This window comes from Rhizophagus irregularis, chromosome 12 (genome assembly GCF_026210795.1).
Source record: "Rhizophagus irregularis chromosome 12, complete sequence".
NCBI classification, from domain to species: domain Eukaryota; kingdom Fungi; phylum Glomeromycota; class Glomeromycetes; order Glomerales; family Glomeraceae; genus Rhizophagus; species Rhizophagus irregularis.
Window position 1 is genome coordinate 515,418 of NC_089440.1, and position 22,833 is coordinate 538,250.

A 22,833-nucleotide genomic window follows, 5' to 3' on the forward strand; every position below is an offset into this window, starting at 1 on the left:
AACTATTTTGGAAAAAAAGAGTGGAAACATAAAAGCTGGCTCTCAAAAATGTGCAAATCTGCTGGAGACGTACTCACGGACAGCTGATCAAATGATCAGTACAAATGACGAATGCTTGCAGTTTGCATAGACACTTAGTCTTGCGTCAATTGACTATAGTGAAAACCAGACAACAGAACACGAATGCGCTGGAAACGTACCCACGGACAGCGGATCAAATGATCAATACAAATGACGAACTGCCTGCATAGACATGTAGCACGTCGTTCATGTGCGAAAAGGAAATAAAGTTATCATGAATTTTTTCATTTTAAATCTATATTTGATAACAGTTATATGAGATATAGACTAGGTAACAAAAACTGTTGGAGCTTCTGAAGCGTTATAAATAACCACATCATTAATGTACAATAAAAAGTATTAACACGCGTGCATGATGTAAACAAAATCACATAATATGATACTTATTGTCACACAATATATTGGTATTTAAATGAGTGCGGACAAACAAAAATCCAAAATTGGACATAAGTGTCCTACGCTTACGACTATGATGTCTATCTAAAATATATTATACTTTGTATGTATCAAGTGGAAATTACAATATAAGTAATCTTAGTTTAATTTGTTTTAGAATTTGTTTAAAAGTTAGAAATTATAAAAATAATATTGACTAGGAAAACGGAAACCGTTATTAAGTCCGAAGTAGTGGTTAAATTACAAAATCTGTTATCTAAGGAACATAGGTTCAGTTTCTGGGATGAGCAGAATAATTGGACATCCGACATGACGCCATCAAACGTAGAATTCGGAAGAAAATTAATCACGTGCGAATTTCCACATTTTTATCATGTGATTTGTCATTGTAAGAGTATATATAGGTCGATCAAATTTTGTGAGTACAATTGTTGTAATACAAATTTCTTTTTCTTAAAAAATGGCTTTCGAATATTCTCAAGAAATAGCCAATGAGTTGGAAAAATTACTTGAAGCTGAAGAAGAATATAATGTTATTATCTATGCTGGTGAAAATGAAAATATGAAAGAAATTCATGCACATTCAATTTTATTACGTATCAGGTCTCAATATTTTCGTACGGCATTTTCTAAGGAGTGGTCTGAGAAGAAGGATGGAAAATATGTTTTTAATTTTCCTAATATTTCTCCTCAATTTTTTAAAATTATTTTAAGGTAATGGAAAAATAAATATTGAAATACTAGTTATTGGATAGGGATGTTAGAATATCATCCGAACTGCGCATTATAAAATCACTTTCACGATAACTTATACTGTTGTATTTTTTTTTTTTTAATATTAGATTTATTTATTGTGGAAAGATCGATTTGGAGAAATTACAGGGGCAAGATATCCTAAAACTTTTGATAACGGTGGATGAACTTAAAATCCAATCATTAAATCATTGTATTCAAGAATACTTGGTTAAGCATCAACACGAGTTTTTACAACAAAACCCTTTAGAAATTCTTGAAATTGTCTACCAACATGAAAGCTTCTCAAATTTATGGAATTATTATCTTGAAGAAATTTGTGCTAAACCAGATACGTTGTTTAAATCTGACAAGTTTACTAATTTAAAAGCACCTTTATTAGAATTACTTTTAAAAAGGGATGATTTATCATTGGACGAAATTGATATATGGGATAGCTTGATCAAATGGAGTTTGGCTCAGCATCCTTCTATTCAGCAAGATATTAAGACATGGAATAAAGATGAAATCACAATTATGGAAAGAACTCTTCATAAATTTATTCCTTTAATTAGATTTTACTATATAGAATCGGAAGATTTTTTCTTAAAAGTATATCCTTTTAAAATATTAATACCTGAGGATATACTTGATAATATATTTGCATTTTATATGGCGCCAAGTAAGAAATCTAGTCTTAATATTCAGCCTCCTAGAAAGTCAAAAAATGTATATGGTTCTGTTATAATTGGAGCTCAACATTTTGCTATTTTTTCTAGTTGGATTGAAAAAAAAGATGCTTCTTATTATAATGAAAGAAACATTCCTTATAATTTCAATTTACTTTATCGTGCTATTAGAGATGGTAATACACCAGCAGACTTTCATGCTAGATGTGATAATAAAGGAGCTACTATTGTTATATTAAAAATTCCAAATTCGGAACAAATTTTGGGAGGTTATAATCCACTTCAATGGGATTCAAGTGATACATGGAAGTCTACAGGAGATAGTTTTTTATTTTCATTTACAAATAAAAATGATTTTAACACTGCAAAAGTGGGTTATATTCTAGAAGGCCGTGATAAAGTTGCTATATATTGTGTTCAAAATTATGGACCAACGTTCGGCAACGGTCATGATTTATTTCGAGATAGTGATGGTAACTGGAAAAACTATCCAGGCTTTTATGCTTATTCTAAAGTTGATATACCACAAATTTATAATTCGGGTATTTATAATATTTTTGGCGTAGAGGATTATGAAGTTTTTCAAGTTATTAAAAAATGAATAATTTGATTATTGAATTTTTGTTCAACCATTTTATAGAGGAATGTTTTTCTTTTGTTTAAATAAATATAAAAAACTATAAATTTTATCATGTGAATTGTGTTAACTTGTTAATGATGCAAGTTAAAATCGCAAGTTCTCATTATTACAGTATAATTTTATATTTGAATTTAACTATATATTATTATTGTTATTCAGTATCATGATGCCGTGAATGCTAATTTAATTTTTTTTTCTTTTGTTAGAGAACAGACCAGGAGTAATTCAATCACTAATCATTATAAATCATACTGCTTACAAAGCATTTTCATTTGAATTCTGTTAAAAAGAATCACATTTTTGATAAAACTATAATAAAATTACTTTATATAACGTAAATTCCTACTAAAATAATTTTAAGGCAATGGACTTGAAGAAAATCGAAAAGAAGTATCAAAAGTCTAAATGTAAAAGTCATAATATCTGGCTCGATCGCGTGAACATTAGAAAAGTTTCTTTGACTATTTATCATCAATGTTATATGATCGTTTAAATTGGTAGGCCGTCACTCGATGGTAAAAATTGAATTTAGCTTTCTTTTTCTTTAATGAGCGCTTATCCAACTTTTCAAACTTTATTTAAATCTTTTTTCATTGACTTTGTCATTTTCCTTTAATCCTTTATCCTTTTCATTTTGAATATGCAATCACTATTTGTTTTTTGTTAACTTTAATGAAAAATTCCATTCTGTATTTAGGGCGCCATCTTAATGTTTAATTTATTTTTATCTTTCTAACAATTAATAAAATAGACTCCATTATCATTCTACATAGAATTACATTTCATTGTATCTACTCAAATATATCAGATATGTAAAATCATCATATTTGAGCCGTAAAACTACTTCAACTTTGGGATTAATTTCGCCCTTAAAGTTCGATATTTTATCATAAAATTTATAATTCCGATACGATTTCAATGTTCTTCTGTGTATCATAAAATAATGTATCACGTATTTATATGTAACGCTTGTCATTATATTTTTATCATAGTTGTACAGTTGATCTTTATTGAGCAATCGATAATCTCATGTTTTATATTTCTTTTTCGATATACGTTCCCGTTTTGCAGATCTTTATATAATGATCTACTTCTGACTTTTCTAAATCTTACCGTAAACTTCCTATTTTTGGTTAATCGATTTGTTCCTTTTGTGTTCACTTCCCTTTTTTCTTAAAATAAATCTACCTCATGTTGTGCTGCGCTAAATGCGCTTGTTGCAACCAATTCTGAAGATCAGAATTTTTTCTTATAGTTGGAAGGTTTTTCCCGATATAAATCATATGCTATTTCCTCACTAACTTTTAACAATCTGCATTTAATCTGATATTTCGACTTATGTCCTAAAAAATTCCGGTATTTCTCCGAAAATTCGTCTATTTCTCAATCCTTTTATCTTTAAAAATTTTGGTCAAGTGATCGATTCCTATTTAAACTAAATTTTTAACTAGTTATGAGAATCATTCTATTTTTACTTTTTTGTTACAAACAAATTACATAAATTCGATGACCTAACCGCTAATGTTTCATCATTTTGCAGATCATGCCATGAAAAAAAATTTTTATGTGCGGAATGAAAAAATCCGATAAATGATCATCATTGGCGTTTTCCTAATAGAAATCGTATTACTAAGCAAAATAATATTGTTTGACGAAAATATAAAGTATAAATAAAGACAGAATAAAAAATAAAAAAGTTTAAATATGTTAACCATAATAAATCTTCCTCCTGAACTTTTTGCAAAATTTTGTACTTTTTTATCACCAGCTGATTTACTCTCACTCTCTCAAGTATGTCGTAAATTTCGTGGATATTTATGTGCTCCAAACTCTTCTACTACTCAACAAATATGGAAGGAATCTCGTTTACAATTTATATCAAAAGAAGATATGCCTCCCCCGGAAGGAATGAACGAAGAAAAATATGTTTTATTATTAATGACAGAAAGAGGTTGTCAAATTTGTAAGAAGAATAAAGAATGTAAAATTTATTGGGAATTTGAAGTTAGATGCTGTAAAAGTTGTTTTACAGTAAATACAATTTCGTAAGTTTTAAAATAATATTTTAATATTCATTATAATTTTATTTATTATATAACTAATAACTTCTATTTTTAATTAGAAAAGATATTATCAAAACTAAATATTCACAAGAATTCCTTGATATTATACCCTACCGCCATCATGTTGGTTTTTTTGATAATGAAATACTTTATTGGGAAAAACAAATTGATCTTATATATTCAAAATATTGTAATTTACCAAAAGAAAATTTACAATCTTGGTTAAATGATAGAAAACATACATTCAATTCCATAATGGAATATAGTAAACAACGTATTTCAAAAGATAAAGCGGATACACCATATGTACCATCATTGAATTTTTGGCCACCAATATCAATGCTAGAACCAGTAGAACTACCATCTCTATCATTTATTCCTCAATTTATTCCCATCCGGCGTAATAATACCAGTATTCAAAGTCCTGATGAGCCAAAAAGAAATCAATTCATTAAATCTGAAAAGAAAAAGAGTACAATAAAATTTCATGATAATTATACTTCGTCTCATATGAAAGGAAAAAATTTTAAAAATAAATTCGTTCATAGATATGGTTAATTAAGTTAATGTAGATCCCATAATATTTTTTTTTGGGAATTTTACAAATTCATTTGTAATTTTTTTTTATTGGTAGACTTTAAATTATGTATTAAATATTGACAATAAATTTATTTTTTGTAAACAAAGTAAACATTAAAATGTACTGTAATAAATTTGGCTAAGATTTTAATCCTAAAAATCTAAAAACATTTATTCGTTATTTTTTTTTTTTATTGATCGAGTTCCACGAGTCTTGCAGTTTTTTATACAAATTTTGAATATAACAATATTTTGCACGATTGAAAAATTTTAATTGATAACATAAAAATCTTTGATTTACAAATATAGTTACCTTTAAACCATTTATGGTTAGTAAATAAATTATAAAAAAAAGAAATTATCTTATAACACCACCCTGTGATGTCTAACCGTGATTGCCGTGTTCATATTTATTTGTCACATCCCGTAAATATCACCTGCATTACATAAACATAAAGATTATTATTTACGGAAAATCTTTTCCAATGTCAGTTAAATTTGTGTACATCATTACATCATTATAATGCCATTGTCTCAATTTTTCAATTTTTTTTTTTCTTCATTACAATTATTACAATTGTAATTTTAGAAAATGGATTATATATTATTACAAAAATTATCACAAAATTTACTTGAAATTTTGGATGATGACGAATATTACGATATTACTATTGAAGTTGGTAATGATCCTTACGTAAAAATATTTCGTTCACATATAGTTATTTTAAATTATCGTTCTTCTTATTTGAGAAGAATTTTGTCAACTAATAAAAAGAAAAATGATGGAACTTTGGTACACATTAAATTACCAAATATTTCACCAGAAATTTTTCAATTAATTTTATGGTAAGAAAGAATTGAAATTTATTAAATAAATAAATTTTTATTATTTTAATTTTTATCTTTTTTATTTAGGTATATTTATGGAGGGAAACTATCTTTGATAGATTATGATAATTTGGATATTATTAAAATCCTGGTTGCTGCCAATGAACTAAACCTTCAAGAATTAATTACCCATATACAATCCTTTTTGATTCAAAATAAAACTAAGTGGATGGAACAAAATTTTAATTTAATATATCAAACAAGTTTTGAAAATAATTCTTTTTTGGAACTTCAAAAGTATTGTACTGATTTAATGTCCAAATATCCAGATAAAATACTTAAATCATTAGATTTCTCTTCAGTTCCAGAAAAAATTTTGATCTCACTTATTCAAAGCGATAATCTTCAAATGAATGAAATTCAAGTATGGGAGAATGTTCTTAAATGGGGTCTTGCGCAAAATCCCGGTCTCCCTTCAAATCCATCTAATTATTCAAAAGTTGAATTTAATTCTTTAAAGAATACTTTACAATCATGTATTCCTTTTATTAGATTCTACAATTTAACTTCTCAAGAATTTTCGGATCATATTCTACCTTATAAGGAAGTTCTACCAGAGGAATTATATATGGATTTATTAAAAACCTTTTTAAGTTTAAATCCTAATAGCACGCCAGGTCACAAATCAAATCCTCGCATGACTAAAGAAATAACTCCTCCACCTCCTCTTAGAAAAAGAACCGCTCCACCTCCTTCTAGGAAGAAATCTATAAATTCGATTGACTCTCTTGAAACAACTTTCAACAATTTGGATATACAATCGCGTAAAGAAATAATTCCTCCACCTCCTCTTAGAAAAAGAACCGCTCCACCTCCTTCTAGAAAGAAATCTATAAATTCGATTGACTCTCTTGAAACAACTTTCAACAATTTGGATATACAATCGCGTAAAGAAATAATTCCTCCACCTCCTCTTAGAAAAAGAACCGCTCCACCTCCTTTTAGAAATAAATCTATAAATTCGATTAACTCTCTTGAAACAACTTTCAACAATTTGGATTACAGTGAGGACTACCAGGTATCAATAAATTATCTTATGTTAAATTTTGTACATTATTTTTATTTGAAATTTTTATTTTATGAAGGGAATCCAAAATGTTCAAAGATCATTACCTGCTGAATTAGGTCAAGTAATTTCAGTACAGTATCAAGAAATATTAAGCATTTTTGAAAAAATGGGATTTAATAATAAAGAGGAAAATCTTAAGGCTTTGAAAGAATTTGATGGAGATATGGAAAAGGTTCTTAGTTTTTTATTAAAAGAGTAAACTACGTATTTTATTTATGCCTACTTTACTATCAATGTAGACTTTTTTGATAACCATATAAAAACCCTATTATAAGTATGTTACAAAATTCATGAGCGTCAACCTGCTATTATAGTGGTAAATATATTAAAACACTATGTCATATATGTATTGTGACATAATTTTACAAATATGTTAATATAGTTATTTATATGATTATGACATTGCATTACAATAGATATGTTGTACACAATTGCAATATCAATATTTTATACTTATAACATATATACGTATATGTATTATAACATGAATTTTACATATATGTTAATATAGTTTTTTATTTACTTTATTTTACATTACAATAGATATATTATAAATAATTATAATATCAATGTTCTATATTAATAACATACATATTATTATTAATATTATAATATATATCATATTAATAAAATAATCTTGCCACAATAATTACATAATTAAATAATAAAATTCGTTCAAAATATACTCCATATTAGTTTTATTATGTACAGATGGTGATCAAAAGTATACGGACATTTTAATTTGCCAAAATTATGCCGATCATCACGTGATGACGTAATATAAACAATACGTCATTTAACGCCTTATATCATAATAAAAACCTCCCCAATGTTTTTTTTTTAGTAAACATTCACCAAATATGAAGCCACTCACCCCAAAAACCCGATATGCGATTATTTATGGTTATAATTGTGGACAATCGGGCCGTTTAATTGCAGAACACTTGGGGTGTAGTAAAACTGCTGTTTATGATGTACTTAAACATTTTCGTGAAACTGGCTCTTTCACACCAAAAAAAAATCAGGTCGCCCTCCACTCTTTGACTCACCAGCACGACAAGAACTCAAAGCTTTTGTTAAAGAAAATGGTGAAAATCGTCGACTTTGTTCAAAAAAGCTTGCAACTGTTTGGACAGCTCGTAAAAAGCAACCTATTTCTGTGTGTACCATACGCCGAAACCTCAAAAAGGTTGGACTTAGTGCCTGTATTCCCCGTCATAAACCTGCAATGACAGAAGCACATCGTCAGGCTCGTCTTGAATGGGCTCTTGCACACAGAGATTGGACAACAAGAAAATGGAGAAGAGTGCTTTTTTCAGATGAAAGCACTTTTACACAATTTCAGAAAGGTCGTCAGGGAAGGGTTTGGCGTGAACCAGGAGAAGAATTGAATCCTGATTGTATTGCAGTTACCGTTAAACACAGTCCTAGCAGAATGTTTTGGGGTTGTTTCTCCTGGCGTGGGCTTGGACCAATTGTTCCGTTAAAAGGCTCAGTTACAGGTCAAACTCATGCTAAAATTATTCAAAACTATGTTGTACCTACTTTGGATGAGCATTTTCCACAGGGTAATGGAATTTTTCAAGAAGACAATGCTCCACCACATCGTTCAAAAGTCGCTATGGCCACCCGTGAAGATGCCAAAATTGTGGTGCTTCAATGGCCAGCACAAAGCCCCGATTTGAACCCCATAGAGAACATGTGGGCAGAAATGAAAGCAATGGTGCATCGACGTGACCCACCACCATCTAATATCAAAGTACTTGAGAAATATGTTAAAGATGCGTGGGATGATATTCCTCCAGAATATTATAAAAAATTAATTGATAGCATGCCACAGAGAATTGAGGCAGTTATTGCTGCAAATGGATATAGTATTAATTATTAATATATAATTTTTTTTTACATAAAATTAATAAAGGACAATCAGATTAATATATTTACTTAATAAATTTTATTTTTATTATATTATTTTATATGAAATTTTTATTTTAAAAAATGTCCGCATACTTTTGATCACCATCTGTAATCCTTCTGAACAAAGACCTGTACATCTGTGTACGAAGTGTACTCTGGGTTGCTGATCAACAATTATTAACGGGTGAAGATGAAACCATAAATTATCATCACTTTCTTGCAAGCAGTAAATGGGAAGGCCTGTTGCAGGATCAACATTACCATTTTTATAGAACCAATTGACTAGGAGAAAGGGATTAATACGTCCATAATCATCTTTATGAGTTATAATTGCTCTGATTAATGCATAAGATCGTTCACCAAGACTATCAATATCTTCTACATCAATTGCTTCACCAACTCGCAATATAATATTAGTATAGCTATCAGTTTTTGAACGTACAATGAATTGAATAGAATCATAATAGTTAATATGACGCTGAATAATAATACCATTATTATTATATAATTCCTTATAAACTCGTGTGAATTCAGTCAATAAATTTTCGGCTGAAAGAGTGGCTGATAAACCTTGATTTTGAATTTTAGATGATTTCCATAATCCACGAACTTGAATATTTTGAAAATTAGAATGATTAGATGAAATTTCTAAATTATATTAAATATAAGAATTTTTGTAAATTTTTTTGAACTACTGCGATAAGAATTTAATTATAGTATTATTAATATTATCAAATACAGAAATATTAATATTTTCTTCCTTGGTATTAACAGAAGTTCCGATATACCAGCCATCAAATAATTTATACAAACTCGTATCATATGCAATGTTAGTGAATAAATTATTAACTTCATTGTACCTTGAATCTAAACCACCATCCAATAGATATCTCACAGTTTGAAGAGTATTGTCCCGTCTTGAAAGATCCATTGAAATGTCTTTTTTATTAGTATGTAAAATTACTCTCTTATTTGTATTAATTAATGTTCCAAAATTGATCGCAATTTCAGGTAAATGGCGAAGAATATGAAGATTTGGTAAGCTCAAAATGTTTCCAAAAACCTAGTGTCAAGTAAAAAACAAATAATATTATAAGTTCAAATAAAATATAAATTCAGTTGGAGTTGTATCAATATTTTGTGGAGTTAAATTAATATTTGTAGAATTAATTTGTCTGAATCCTTGATTTAAGAAAAATTTATTTATATTTATATAAGGATTAGAATAATTTTTAGCAAGAGGTTGTCTGAGATTGACTTTCTTGCTAATATTTAGACGTGTTGCTTGTCGCAAGGTTGCTCCTTGATTTATTTTACGCGTAACTTTGACCATTTTTTTTTTAACAAAAAAATTCTTTTAAAAAGAAAAGTATTATTTCAATAAATTTTTTTTACAAGATACAATAAGTTTAATTTTAACAAATTATTTTTTCGTATAAAAAATTTTTTCATTTGTTTTACAAAATAGGTTATCATATTTTTAACTTCTTTTATATTAATTAGCCTATTTACTATTAGTCTATTTATAATTCAGACATATTTTTCGTGTAAAAAAATTTTTTTCGTTTGTTTTACAAAATAAGTATAACTTTTTTTATATTAATTAGCCTATTTACTATTAGCCTATTTATAATTCAGACATTTTTTTTTCGTGTAAAAAAGTTTTTTTCATTTGTTTTATAAAATAGGTTATCATATTTTTGACTTCTATCTTTTATATTAATTAGCCTATTTACTATTAGTCTATTTAATAATACATAACTATTCATTGGTCTTGCTATTTATATATAAAGTATTGCTATTATACAAATAATTCTTTTTTTAACTTAAATTTTATAAGATTCCACCAAGAAAGAAACAAGTATCAACATCTAATAAAGTAACTAATGCAACACCTAGGATTACCCGAAATAAAAGAAAAGCTGCTGGTGATTTTTTTTTTTTGTATAATTAAAATTTATTAAAAATTACATTTAAAAAAATTAATTTATAAATATCTTAATTATTATAATAAAGCTATAAAATCGGGTATTATTCAAGATAATAGTAATGAAAAAGAACAAGTTTTAACATCCAAAGAAAATTTCATGAATATTTCTCAGGTCCAAGAGATTTCTGATAATGATGATGATAGTATACTTATCAATCATGATAAAGTTCCAGAATCTCAACAACAAAATAATTCGGATGATGATCTTGAATCTGCTCTTATGTCATTACTCTCTAAAAAGAACAAAAACAATGATTTAAAAAGTGCACTTAAATCATTACTTTCAAAAGAAAAAATTAAAGACCATATACAAAATAATCCAACTGATCAACCCAAGAAGGACTATTTTCGCTTAGATTTATCATCTATTGAAAAAGAACAACAAGATCCAAATTTTAAATCATCATCTAACAGTACTAAGCAACCTTTCAATGGTTATTATGATCCAATTGATTTAACTGTTAATAATCAGGTACATTTAAATAAATCTGAAAATTATCAAGGAATTAAACGTCATTATGATGACAGTCAAAAGGATAACATCACTTGGCAGAGAAATAAAGATTATAGATTCTCGCCTAAAATTTCAACAGTAGAACCAATAGCAAGTGAATATTCAGCTAGTAATAAAGAAACTATTGAAGTAGGTTATAATATTTGCATATTTATATATGTTTTGTAATTATTAGTTGTATTAATTAAATAATTTTATATAGGTTTCTAGTGAGAATGTTTCTGATATGTGTGATGAAATGAAGATAATGTTCCTTAGAAGTCGTAATCCTGGGTCAGCTGCAGTTGCGGCTGTTGCAAAAATTCTACTACCTGAACGAGGAAAAAACAACCAAAACATAAAATTCTTAAAAGCACGTGGTTTAGAATATATGGCTCAACACCATTCACGTTTTAATAATGATCTTAGTTTCTATGCAGAAGAATATATGAAAATCAAAAAGTAAGTTTGTTTTGGATATTATGTAAATTTACATTATTATTCATATTAAGTTAATTGACCAATTTTTATCTAAATAGCATTTCAAGCCCTAATGAGATAAATGAAGATGAAATAACTTCATATATTTCTGATGCTTTTTTTAGAGACATTTTTTTTACGCAATTTGCCATTATTAGAGATGATGAATTATTTGACGATCAAACTATTTTTAACTCTTTAAAGATGTTTTTAAAGGAGGCATTTACATTACACTTGAAACTTGAAATATCACGTTTAAATAATCCTAAAATTGATAATCACTATACGTTGCAGCAAATAAAAGAATTGGATTATTTAACCAGTAGTTTGATCATTCCGAATTTAACTCAAAAAAATGCTGCGAATCAGATTAACTTCATGGAACTATATATCGAAATTTCCAGATGTCCTTTCACAAAATCGTCGTACACGTAGATCACGTAGATAAAATGTTACTTATTATAATATGGTTTATTATAATGCTTATATTATGGATGTTTACTAATATTAGTATATTAATATTGACATGAATTTAATATATTTAGTACAATGCTTCTATCATGCATTATTTATTTAATTTTATATATTTAATGTAATGCTTATATAATGCATTAAAACATCATTTAGCCTGATATGAATGTTAGTATTTATACCAACATATATAATAAAATGATTATTTATTTAATAAAAAAAAAATTGATTGCATAAGGCCTAATAATTATCATTTTGTAAGGATATATAATATTAATATTACAAGTTAGATTTATCACAACCCTTTTAATATTTATGTTGGCATCCATGGTAACATGTATAATTATATTAAAACCCTATTAAAATGCATGTTATAAGGGTTGTAAATTACTGACATAAAAATCTATTCTGATAGCAAAGTATTATCTTTTTTTTCTTGTTTAGATTACATATTTCATTTAAAACAAAAATAAATAATGCTTATTATGAATACGTAAAAAATTAATATAATAACATGCTAAAAAAAAAAAATTAACTTCTGTAGATAATCCTATGCCCATAATTGGTTTAACTAATTTTAATACGTTTTCCTACTTTAAACATTTTAAATTTGATTAAAATAATATTAACATTAATAAAAAAAAAAATAAAAATAATCATCGTCGAGCCAAATAAACACTTACCAATATTTTCTTGGGTTTCAAGATTTAATTCTTCCTGGTTTCGCTTTTTTAAAGAGGTTGAGGAATTTTGAATTGTTATATTTTGTGATGATAAACTAAATTACAAGTTAATATCAATTAGTACATAATTAGTAATTAATTATTTAAAAATATAATTTTAAATACCCTTTAATATCTATATCAAGCTCTTTTTCTTTCGAAATATAATTGTAATTATAATCTAAAGAAAATAATATGTATTGTAAAGATTATTTTATACTATTTTCTAATTACAGTTAACTTTTGTATAGTAATACCTTGTTTCTTACCGAATGAAATTGTTGATGATGAATTTGTGGATAAACATTTAGAAATTAAAGCACTTAATGGCCTACTTGTATAAATAGCTTCTGGGTGACATTTTTCAGCAAATTCAGGACCAATCTTCTTTGATTCTATCAGTCTTTTTCTTTTTGCTTCAGCTTGTTCAAATTCTGTTTCATTTATACCTTCACGAAACCAAGAATTAAGAGCTAAATAAATTTCTTTTATTGGTGGTCTTTTTTGGGGATCAGGATCCCAACAACTTTTCATTAAATTAGCATAACATTCTGGTGTATCTTCTGTAATATTAGGACGTTCTCCATCAAGAATTTTATAAATAAGATGAATATCATGCTTAACATTAGCAAAAGGTTTACAACCTGCTGTAATTTCCCACATGATCATACCCAAACTATATATATCAGCTTCTTTAGAAAATGCAGACCCTTTAAATATTTCTGGTGCAATATAAGGTATAACTCCATATATTTCATTATTTGATGATTCACTATTTTCAGATTGTGATAATCCCAGATCCCCAATTTTCCATTGAAATACATCTAATAATATATTTCCGCTATGGAAATCTCTGCGTATAAATTTATTATCATGAATATTATCAAGTCTAAATAAACCAAAAGTTAGTAACTTAATTTAAGAACATAATAATGTATTTAAAATATAAGTACCCTGCTGAAATAAGTCGTAAAATACGTAATTTATGATTTTTCCATGTAATATTTGTAAAATTATTTTGTAAATACTTATGTAAATCTCCTTTTGACGCATATTCCATAATTAATATATAATCTTCTAATTCAGGATCTTTTGTAAAGCCATAAATTTGAATTATATAATTATTAACTTTGTCAATAAGTTGATTTGATTTTAGCTATTAAAATATAAAATTTAATTAAGTATTAAAGACTAAATTATTTAGTAAAAACACTTATGAAAATATTTAAAAATATTCACCTCATTCAAGAAATATTTATTATTATTCTTAGAATTTTCAAATCTTTTTAAAATGACAGTTTCATTATTAATTAACCAAGTTGCTTTATATATAATACCATATCCTCCTTTTGTCATTTCTTTTACATCTGTAAATTGAGAATATGGTATCCACCTAATTGAGTTACTATTTTTTCCCTTAAAAATAGAATATAATAAAGTTGATGGCTTAAAATATTTATCAGTGGTTTTTACAATATTTGCAAGCTTATCTAAATTTAATTTTTCATATATAGATGATATAATATAATAATTAAAAGGGAAATCATCAGGATTTCTGTTGTCTATAAGTGATATTCTTTTACATTTTTTACACTGAGATTGACTCGTAAGTCCAAAAATAATGTTTGTTGTTAAACAATAACTGCATCCGGTATAAAATATGAGACAATTTTTACAATACTTTTGACATTCTGATGTAAATATTAATTTTGACGAACAATTTTTACAATATATACTGTTGTACCACCATGGTAAGTAAAAAATTGGAATTCTCTTTTTGGCGAAGGTTGATTCTATCCACTCAAATGAAATTAGATAACAATCTGAGCATAGTCTTAATTGCATTATAACAGCAGTACGTTCATCTAGTGACTTTCCACATATGATAATTGACAATGTTTTTCATCTTTAATCACCTTATTGTATAATATGTTGGTATAATTGTTATTAGTAGGGTATTTATTAAAAAATCCTATTATTTGTTTAAAACATAAAATTCTTATACAATTTCTACAGCATTCTTGAATACTTTGTGGTACTTTTCTTATCTCATGTTCATTACATTCCAATTCTATTGTGTAATTATTGTATAATATGTTGGTATAATTGTTATTAGTAGGGTATTCATTACTAAAAGATCCTTTTGTATGTTTAAAACATAAAATTCTTATACAATTTTTACAGAATTCTTGAATACTTTGTGGTACTTTTGTCTTACTTATCTCATGTTCATTACATTCCAATTCCATTGTGTAATGTATGTCCAAGTATATATTATTATCAGTTATATCATTAATATAACGCGATAAACATTTTTTGCAATATTTTTGGTCATGACAAAGAAGTGTCTCGATATATTTTTCTCCACAATAAATACAAATTGTATTAAATCTATTAAAAGAAATAAACTTAATTGGTATAGGGCTAGATTTTAATCTTGGTGTTGGATCAAAAAATTTTTCATCATTTGTATTTACAAGTTTCATTTTATTATACTAACGACTAAATGTTATAAATGAGTATTGATAACAATAATGAATTTGGAATTTTGAACGTATTTCATTTATATTTCAATTATTTATATTTATATTTTTATATTTTTATTTATATCTCAATGATACAGTTGACAAGATAGAACTTTCTGTTAATGATACAGAAAATATTACAGAATTTAGAAAATTCGTTTTAAAATTTAGAAGTACTTTATCGAAGGGCAAATGGAGTTTGAAACCTGTTAGGATTAACCAGTTAATTAACCGGTTAATTTACAGTATTTGGTTAAAATGCAAATCATGCAGATTATGGCCATTTAACATTAAGGTAAAATTGTTAACAAAAAAAAAGTTATTTATATAATCAACGGTTTACATATTTTTTACAATAAAATTACACTTCAAAAAGTGCTAAAGAAAATTTATTAACAATAAATTGGAGCTTAATTCTGGCTAGAATTAAGATTTAAAATTTGCGTAATGTATTAACTCCGGTCAAATTTTAATGCCGGTCAGAATTAAGTTTTAACCGGCGGTTAATAACCGGTTAAGGTTTTTTCTAACGGGTTTATTATATTACGAGATGCATGTGATCAACCAGCGGAAGTATCTATTAAGTATTAGCGTAATTATTAAATATTTCTAGAAGATAATGATGGAAACAAAAAAATGGTACACAAATTAAGAAAGGAAATGAATGAAAAGCGATTGAGATTGATACGATAATTTGAACAATGATGGATAAAAGAATTTTCTGTTTTATCTAAATATGAAAAATTTTGTACGACCAATTGGCATTCAAAAAAGCATGTCATAATAAATGATATTATAAATTGAATCAATTAAACACTGTAAAAATTTTGTAAGTTACCAATCATATACTATCAGAATTTTTATAATTTTTACTATAGCAACAAATATCATTCAAGGTATTTCCTTCAAATGATCATTTGTACTATCACTAATATAGCTGTAGTCTGTTGCATTGCAACAGGATTAATGAGTTTAAATCAATATGACGAATTTCCGATATATTCAGGAAAATTAATTATTACATATAAAATAAAAATTGATTTAAAATTTTACTATATCTATATCTAGACTAACCTGTATAAATATTTTTGTATTGTGTTATCTGTGTTGCCTGTTGTTATTAATGTGGCATATATATCTACATAGCAACGTTGACGGCTTGTTAATGAATAACTAGTGTACTTTTGGATATAGTGAGTGAGTTTTATACTAATACTACTAATAAATTAATAAAAGATTTTTTTATAACAATAGATTGTGTTTAGTGAGATTTATAAAAAATTTAATGAGATTTCTTTTTAGTAATAGTTTGGTATAAAAAAATTTTCTGGGATTTTTTTTTAATAACAATATGTTGATAGTAGACAATTAACTTGTTAATAATTGTTTTTTAGTAAGATTTTTTTATAGTTCACAGTAACACTAATATTACTAGTAAGTAATATAAATGAAAGATTTTTATAACAATAGATTACATTTAATAAGGTTAATAAAAAAATTTTCTGAGATTTATTTTAATAACAATAGGTATGATAAATTTTTGGTGATTATTTTTTTTAGTAACAATAGATTGGTAATAGACAATAAAAAATGTTGTGAAAACATTAAAAACTGAACTGATAATGAATTGGTAAATCAGATCAGTTTTGGTCACAGTAATAATTGTCTATTACCAATCTATTGCTACTAAAAAAAAATCACCAAAAATTTTATCATATCTATTGTTATTTAAATAAATCCCAGAAAATTTTATATATTGTACTATACTAATTTGTCATAAAAAAATTCCAGAAACTGATCTATTATATTAATAAAAAATCTAAAAAATTTTTTATATCTCTCCATTATAATATAGTACTGATCTGTTGTTATCAAAAAAATTTTTTATATTGATTTATTGACTCTATTGTTAAAAAAAAATTCAGAAAATATTTATATCAATCTATTATTAAAAAAAAAGTTAAAATTTTTTTATATCTATTCATTGTACTATACCAATCTATTGTTATTAAAAAAAGTCTCAGTAAATTTTTTGTATTGATCTATTGTTATTAAAAAAAATCTCCCAAAATTTTTTTTATATGTCATTAAATATAATCTATTTATAAAAAATCTTTTATTAACTCATTAAACTAACTATTAATACCTATTAGTAGTAGTATTACTGGAAAAAATCTTACTAAAAAACAATTATTAATTGAACAAATTAATAATCAGTTGTCTATTACCAATCTATTGTTATTAAAAAAAATCACAAAAAAATTTATTAAATTAGTCCATTGTACTATACCTATCTATTGTTATTAAAATAATCCCATATCTAGTAACTATTGTACTATACCAATCTAGTATTGTTATTAAAAAAAAATCCTTAAAATTTTTTATTTCTATCCATTATACCATACTGATCTATTGTTATTAAAAAAAATCCAGAAAATTTTATACTGATATAATGACTTATTGCTAAAAAAAATCCCAGAAAATATATTCATATCAATCTATTATTAAAAAAAGAATTCAGAAATATTTTTTTATATCTATACATTGTATTATACCAATCTGTTATTATTAAAATAGATCCCAGAAAATTTTATTATATCTATCTATTGTACTATACCATTCTATTATATCTCAAAAAATTTTTTTATTAACCTTACTAAATGTAATTAAAATCTTTTATTATCATTACTTATTAGTAATATTAGTGTTACTATGTTGAAGATAGGGCCATCTGGCTAAGATAACGCATTACAAATGTTGTCTACCTACTGAGTCTAACGATCACTTGACAGTGCACACGTGGGGTACTATACATATGACGAGTGGTTTGTAGTTTAATTATATTAGAGTAGCTTTTAGAATCATACTATGTATACATATTCTTTTATTTTTCTACTTTAATAAAACTGCAAATGCGCTGCGATTAAAAAAAAAAAAAGTAATATTAGTGTTACTGTGAACTGTAAAAAAATTATTAACTTCCGTTAATAAGTTACCAATCTATTGTAATTAAAAATAAATCACAGAAAATTTTTATTATATCTATCTATTGTGCTATACCAATATATTGTTATTAAGGAAGAATTCCAAAAAAAATTTATTATATCATCTATTATATGATACCAATTTACTGCTGTTATTAAAAAAAAATTCCAAAAAATTTATTACATCTATTTATTGTATAGTTAACCCTATTGTACTATTACTACTATGCTGATATATCGTTATTAAAAAAAAATTCTAGAAAATTTTTTATACAAAGCTATTCTTATTAAAAAAATTTCATAAAATTTTTTCATAAATCTCACTAAACACAATCTATTGTTATAAAAAAATCTTTTATTAATTTATTAGTAGTACAGTCGCCACTGGTTATAACGAACCTGTTTGTACCAAAAACTTGTTTTATTGAACCAAGTTTCACAGAACCGATTTTTTTATAATTAATTGCACTGGATATAACGAAATCACATAATAAATTACTATATACCGCATCCGAACTTATTTTAGCCAGCCCAAGTATATCAGTTACATATTTAGTATACCGAACTATCACGTGACTTTAATTAGTAATATAAAAGAATGGACTACCGGAAAAATTATTTCTGCTAGTATCAGATAAAATTTTCATTTGAATAGCTGGTAAATACTTAAAAAATTGATGAACACATAAATTTTAAATAAAACATAGTGTTATCTGTTATAGTAAGTCATGTAATCATCCGAACTTTAAATATTACAGTATATGCTGCTATAATTTAATTGGATAAAATTCATATACCGAACAGTTCGGTATATAATATGAATATCATATATCGAATTCACCATATACCGAACCAAAACGCTTGGAACGGCAGGTTCGTTATATCCAGTGGCGACTGTATTAGTATGCTTTTAAAATAAACTCACCCATTATATCCAAAAGTACACTAATATAATTAAAAAAAAATCATTTTTTTTTTAATTTTTAATAACAAAAACGTCAAGTCTGACGTTTTTAATTAAAAAAATATTTTTTTTTGATTTTTAATAACAAAAAACGTCAAGTCTGACGTTTTTAATTAAAAAAATATTTTTTTTTGATTTTTAATAACAAAAAACGTCAAGTCTGACGTTTTCAATTAAAAAAAATATTTTTTTTGATTTTTAATAACAAAAAACGTCAAGTCTGACGTTTTCAATTAAAAAAAATATTTTTTTTGATTTTTAATAACAAAAAACGTCAAGTCTGACGTTTATAATTAAAAAAAATATTTTTTTTGATTTTTAGTAACAAAAAACGTCAAGTCTGACGTTTTTAATTAAAAAAATCACTTTTTTTTGATTTTTAGTAACAAAAAACGTCAAGTCTGACGTTTTTAATTAAAAAAAATCACTTTTTTTTGATTTTTAGTAACAAAAAACGTCAAGTCTGACGTTTTTAATTAAAAAAATCACTTTTTTTTGATTTTTAATAACAAAAAACGTCAAGTCTGACGTTTTTAATTAAAAAAATCACTTTTTTTTTGATTTTTAATAACAAAAAACGTCAAGTCTGACGTTTTTAATTAAAAAAATCACTTTTTTTTTATTTTTAATAACAAAAAACGTCAAGTCTGACGTTTTTAATTAAAAAAATCACTTTTTTTTTGATTTTTAATAACAAAAAACGTCAAGTCTGATGTTTTTAATTAAAAAAAATATTTTTTTTTGATTTTTAATAACAAAAAACGTCAAGTCTGACGTTTTTAATTAAAAAAAATATTTTTTTTGATTTTTAATAACAAAAAACGTCAAGTCTGACGTTTATAATTAAAAAAAATATTTTTTTTTGATTTTTAATAACAAAAAACGTCAAGTCTGACGTTTTTAATTAAAAAATATATATATTTTTTTGATTTTTAATAACAAAAAACGTCAAGTCTGACGTTTTTAATTAAAAAAAAATCATTTTTTTTGATTTTAATAACAAAAAACGTCAAGTCTGACATTTTTGATTAATAAAATCATTTTTTTTTTGATTTTTAATAACAAAAAATGTCAAGTCTGACTTTTTTAATTAAAAAATTTAATTTTTTTTTGTTTTTTAATCAAGTTTTTGACATTTTTAATCAAAAAAAAAAATTCTCACATTTTAATAAAAAATGATCAACATACTATTTCATGATCTGTCAAGTTAACATTCTTTTTGAGCAGCACAGTTAAACTCAGCGCAAAAAGTTTCCATAGTGAATGTTCACTTTCTCTGTACATGTACATGTACATGTTCATGTTCTTGCTCTTGTACTTGTACATGTACATGTACAGTACTGTACTAATATTTAAGATTAAACCGAGAGTTTTTTACGAAAAAGGCAATTTTTTTTGTATCCATGGCAACTATGCATGTGGATGATTTTCAAAAACGGAATAGAAAATTTTGGTGAAAATCTGACCGAAATGAAATGATCAACCAAAATTTTTGCCTTTTAAAGTAAAAAATCGCCTTAAAATCCTACTTGGGTGTTAAAATAAATTATAATAATTAATAATAAAAAAGAAATATTAAAATAATATTGATAATATTAAAACATTATATAGTCTAAAAATTTATTAATTTTTTAAAAATTATTTATCTCGATTTTATCGCAGCACTGACCTGATCCAAACTTAAAAGGTAAAAAAACAAAAAAGCATTATGAAAAATGAAAATATTAGTAAAAAAAATAACAAAAAAAAAATTGGACGATCCGATCACTGATCTAACCCAAGGTGAAAGAACGAAAAAAAACAATTAGGAAAAAAAGTATTACTATATAGATTATAAAGGAAAAAAAATAAATAAACGCAATGTTTTTTAATAAATTTTCAAAAAAAAGAAAGTCAAAATACTGAAAAAAATTTCAGTTTAAAAAAAAAAAATTCAGTTTAAAATTTTTTTTCTGCTGCGGCTGATCGCATCAATGAAAACTTTTTTCAACATAATATAATAAAGAATCTGCTAAGAGATTTATGTACCTTAAAAAATGGAATTCTAGAGTATTCTCATAATGTGTTTACCAAATTTTTTTTTTTTTACGAATTAAGGTCGTTTACTTCAAATAGCTGACTAATGGAGCTTCCAAGAATACTGCGACTGATTTTACAAAATTAACAAATCTGACTAATTGATTTTTTAATAATAAAAAAATAATTGGTATTATAAAAGTAATTAAAGTAAAAAATTGTTTTGGCTAACTATTCTTATGTTAGATACTTTGCCATGAATAAATTATTTGACGTAATATCATTAGGCGACACAAAGTGGTAAAAATGGTTTTCATAGTCCGGCCGGGTCAGTTTTGTTAAGTCTTAAAAAAAAAATTTTTTTATATAATTACTATGCCGGGTGAGAATTTTTTAAAAATTGAAAAAAAAATTCGCATATAAAATTTTTGAAAAAAAAATTAAAAGCCGGGTTGCCGGGTTATTGATGAAATTTTTATATTATGGAAAACCATAAAATCAAGTTTGTATGGACTTATTGGAACAAAAAAATTTTTCTGTTTTGGGCCAAAATATTTTGACCGAAATTTATTATTTTTTTATTTCTTAAACAGAAATATTTTTTTCGGTTTAAGAAAAAAAAGAATTTAAGTGTTTTGAACCGAAATATTATTTTTAAAAAAAAATAATTTCCTTTTTGATTTTTCAAAATTTTTTTTCTTTATATTTATTATTTTTTTTCTCGAAAAAAATTTAGTTTTATTAAAAAGGCTTTAGGTTCAGTCATCCACTGCACCAAGGTAGAATTTTTTATTATTTTTTGCTGATAAAATTTTTTTACTAACAAATAGGAATCTGGATGGATACTTAGATATGGATCGGGTACCAAACTGCGCCAATCTGGTAAATTGACGTAATTTAATATTGTATCATTACTTAATTAATAATTAATTAATCACTAAAATGCTTATTTTTCACTGACTGAATAGGAATTCGGATGGGTACTTAGCTTGAAATGGGTGGGTTGAGCGTTGTGATAATTCAGATAGACCAATATCAAATACACTTATTGCTGACTAGTAGCAACTTTTTCGATTATTAATCAGTTTTCTAGGCTATTTATCAATTTATTTTAAACAAACTTACTTTTTCTGA

General features: G+C 25.5%; 6 protein-coding genes across 6 annotated transcripts; 3 read left to right on the plus strand and 3 right to left on the minus strand.

Annotated features, from left to right (window-relative positions):
* Positions 1 to 4,238: 4,238 nt before the first annotated feature.
* Positions 4,239 to 5,287, plus strand: OCT59_003694 (uncharacterized protein). The gene is made up of 2 exons (XM_025315308.2): positions 4,239 to 4,583; positions 4,661 to 5,287. The coding sequence occupies exons 1-2, from the start codon at positions 4,243 to 4,245 to the stop codon at positions 5,157 to 5,159; spliced, it is 840 nt and encodes a 279-aa protein (XP_025183071.1). The 5' UTR covers positions 4,239 to 4,242; the 3' UTR covers positions 5,160 to 5,287.
* Positions 5,288 to 5,741: 454 nt separating this feature from the next.
* Positions 5,742 to 7,594, plus strand: OCT59_003695 (uncharacterized protein). Its single transcript, XM_025315307.2, has 3 exons — positions 5,742 to 6,026; positions 6,096 to 7,086; positions 7,154 to 7,594. The coding sequence occupies exons 1-3, from the start codon at positions 5,773 to 5,775 to the stop codon at positions 7,334 to 7,336; spliced, it is 1,428 nt and encodes a 475-aa protein (XP_025183070.2). The 5' UTR covers positions 5,742 to 5,772; the 3' UTR covers positions 7,337 to 7,594.
* Positions 7,595 to 8,127: 533 nt separating this feature from the next.
* Positions 8,128 to 9,985, minus strand: OCT59_003696 (uncharacterized protein; the record flags this gene model as incomplete). The annotated part of the gene is made up of 2 exons (XM_025325044.2): positions 8,128 to 9,702; positions 9,868 to 9,985. 2 exons carry the CDS (start codon positions 9,983 to 9,985, stop codon positions 9,101 to 9,103), a joined length of 720 nt encoding a protein of 239 aa, XP_025183068.2. The 3' UTR covers positions 8,128 to 9,100.
* A 159-nt stretch (positions 9,986 to 10,144) lies between these two features.
* Positions 10,145 to 10,387, minus strand: OCT59_003697 (uncharacterized protein; the record flags this gene model as incomplete). Its single annotated transcript, XM_066147813.1, has 1 exon — positions 10,145 to 10,387. The coding sequence occupies one exon, from the start codon at positions 10,385 to 10,387 to the stop codon at positions 10,145 to 10,147; it is 243 nt and encodes an 80-aa protein (XP_065996480.1).
* A 754-nt stretch (positions 10,388 to 11,141) lies between these two features.
* OCT59_003698 (uncharacterized protein) lies at positions 11,142 to 12,452 on the plus strand (the record flags this gene model as incomplete). The annotated part of the gene is made up of 3 exons (XM_066147814.1): positions 11,142 to 11,687; positions 11,761 to 11,999; positions 12,077 to 12,452. The coding sequence occupies 3 exons, from the start codon at positions 11,142 to 11,144 to the stop codon at positions 12,450 to 12,452; spliced, it is 1,161 nt and encodes a 386-aa protein (XP_065996481.1).
* A 603-nt stretch (positions 12,453 to 13,055) lies between these two features.
* On the minus strand, positions 13,056 to 15,696 carry OCT59_003699 (uncharacterized protein; the record flags this gene model as incomplete). The annotated part of the gene is made up of 8 exons (XM_066147815.1): positions 13,056 to 13,081; positions 13,172 to 13,266; positions 13,337 to 13,391; positions 13,480 to 13,791; positions 13,882 to 14,099; positions 14,164 to 14,366; positions 14,450 to 15,075; positions 15,240 to 15,696. 8 exons carry the CDS (start codon positions 15,694 to 15,696, stop codon positions 13,056 to 13,058), a joined length of 1,992 nt encoding a protein of 663 aa, XP_065996482.1.
* Positions 15,697 to 22,833: the final 7,137 nt, after the last annotated feature.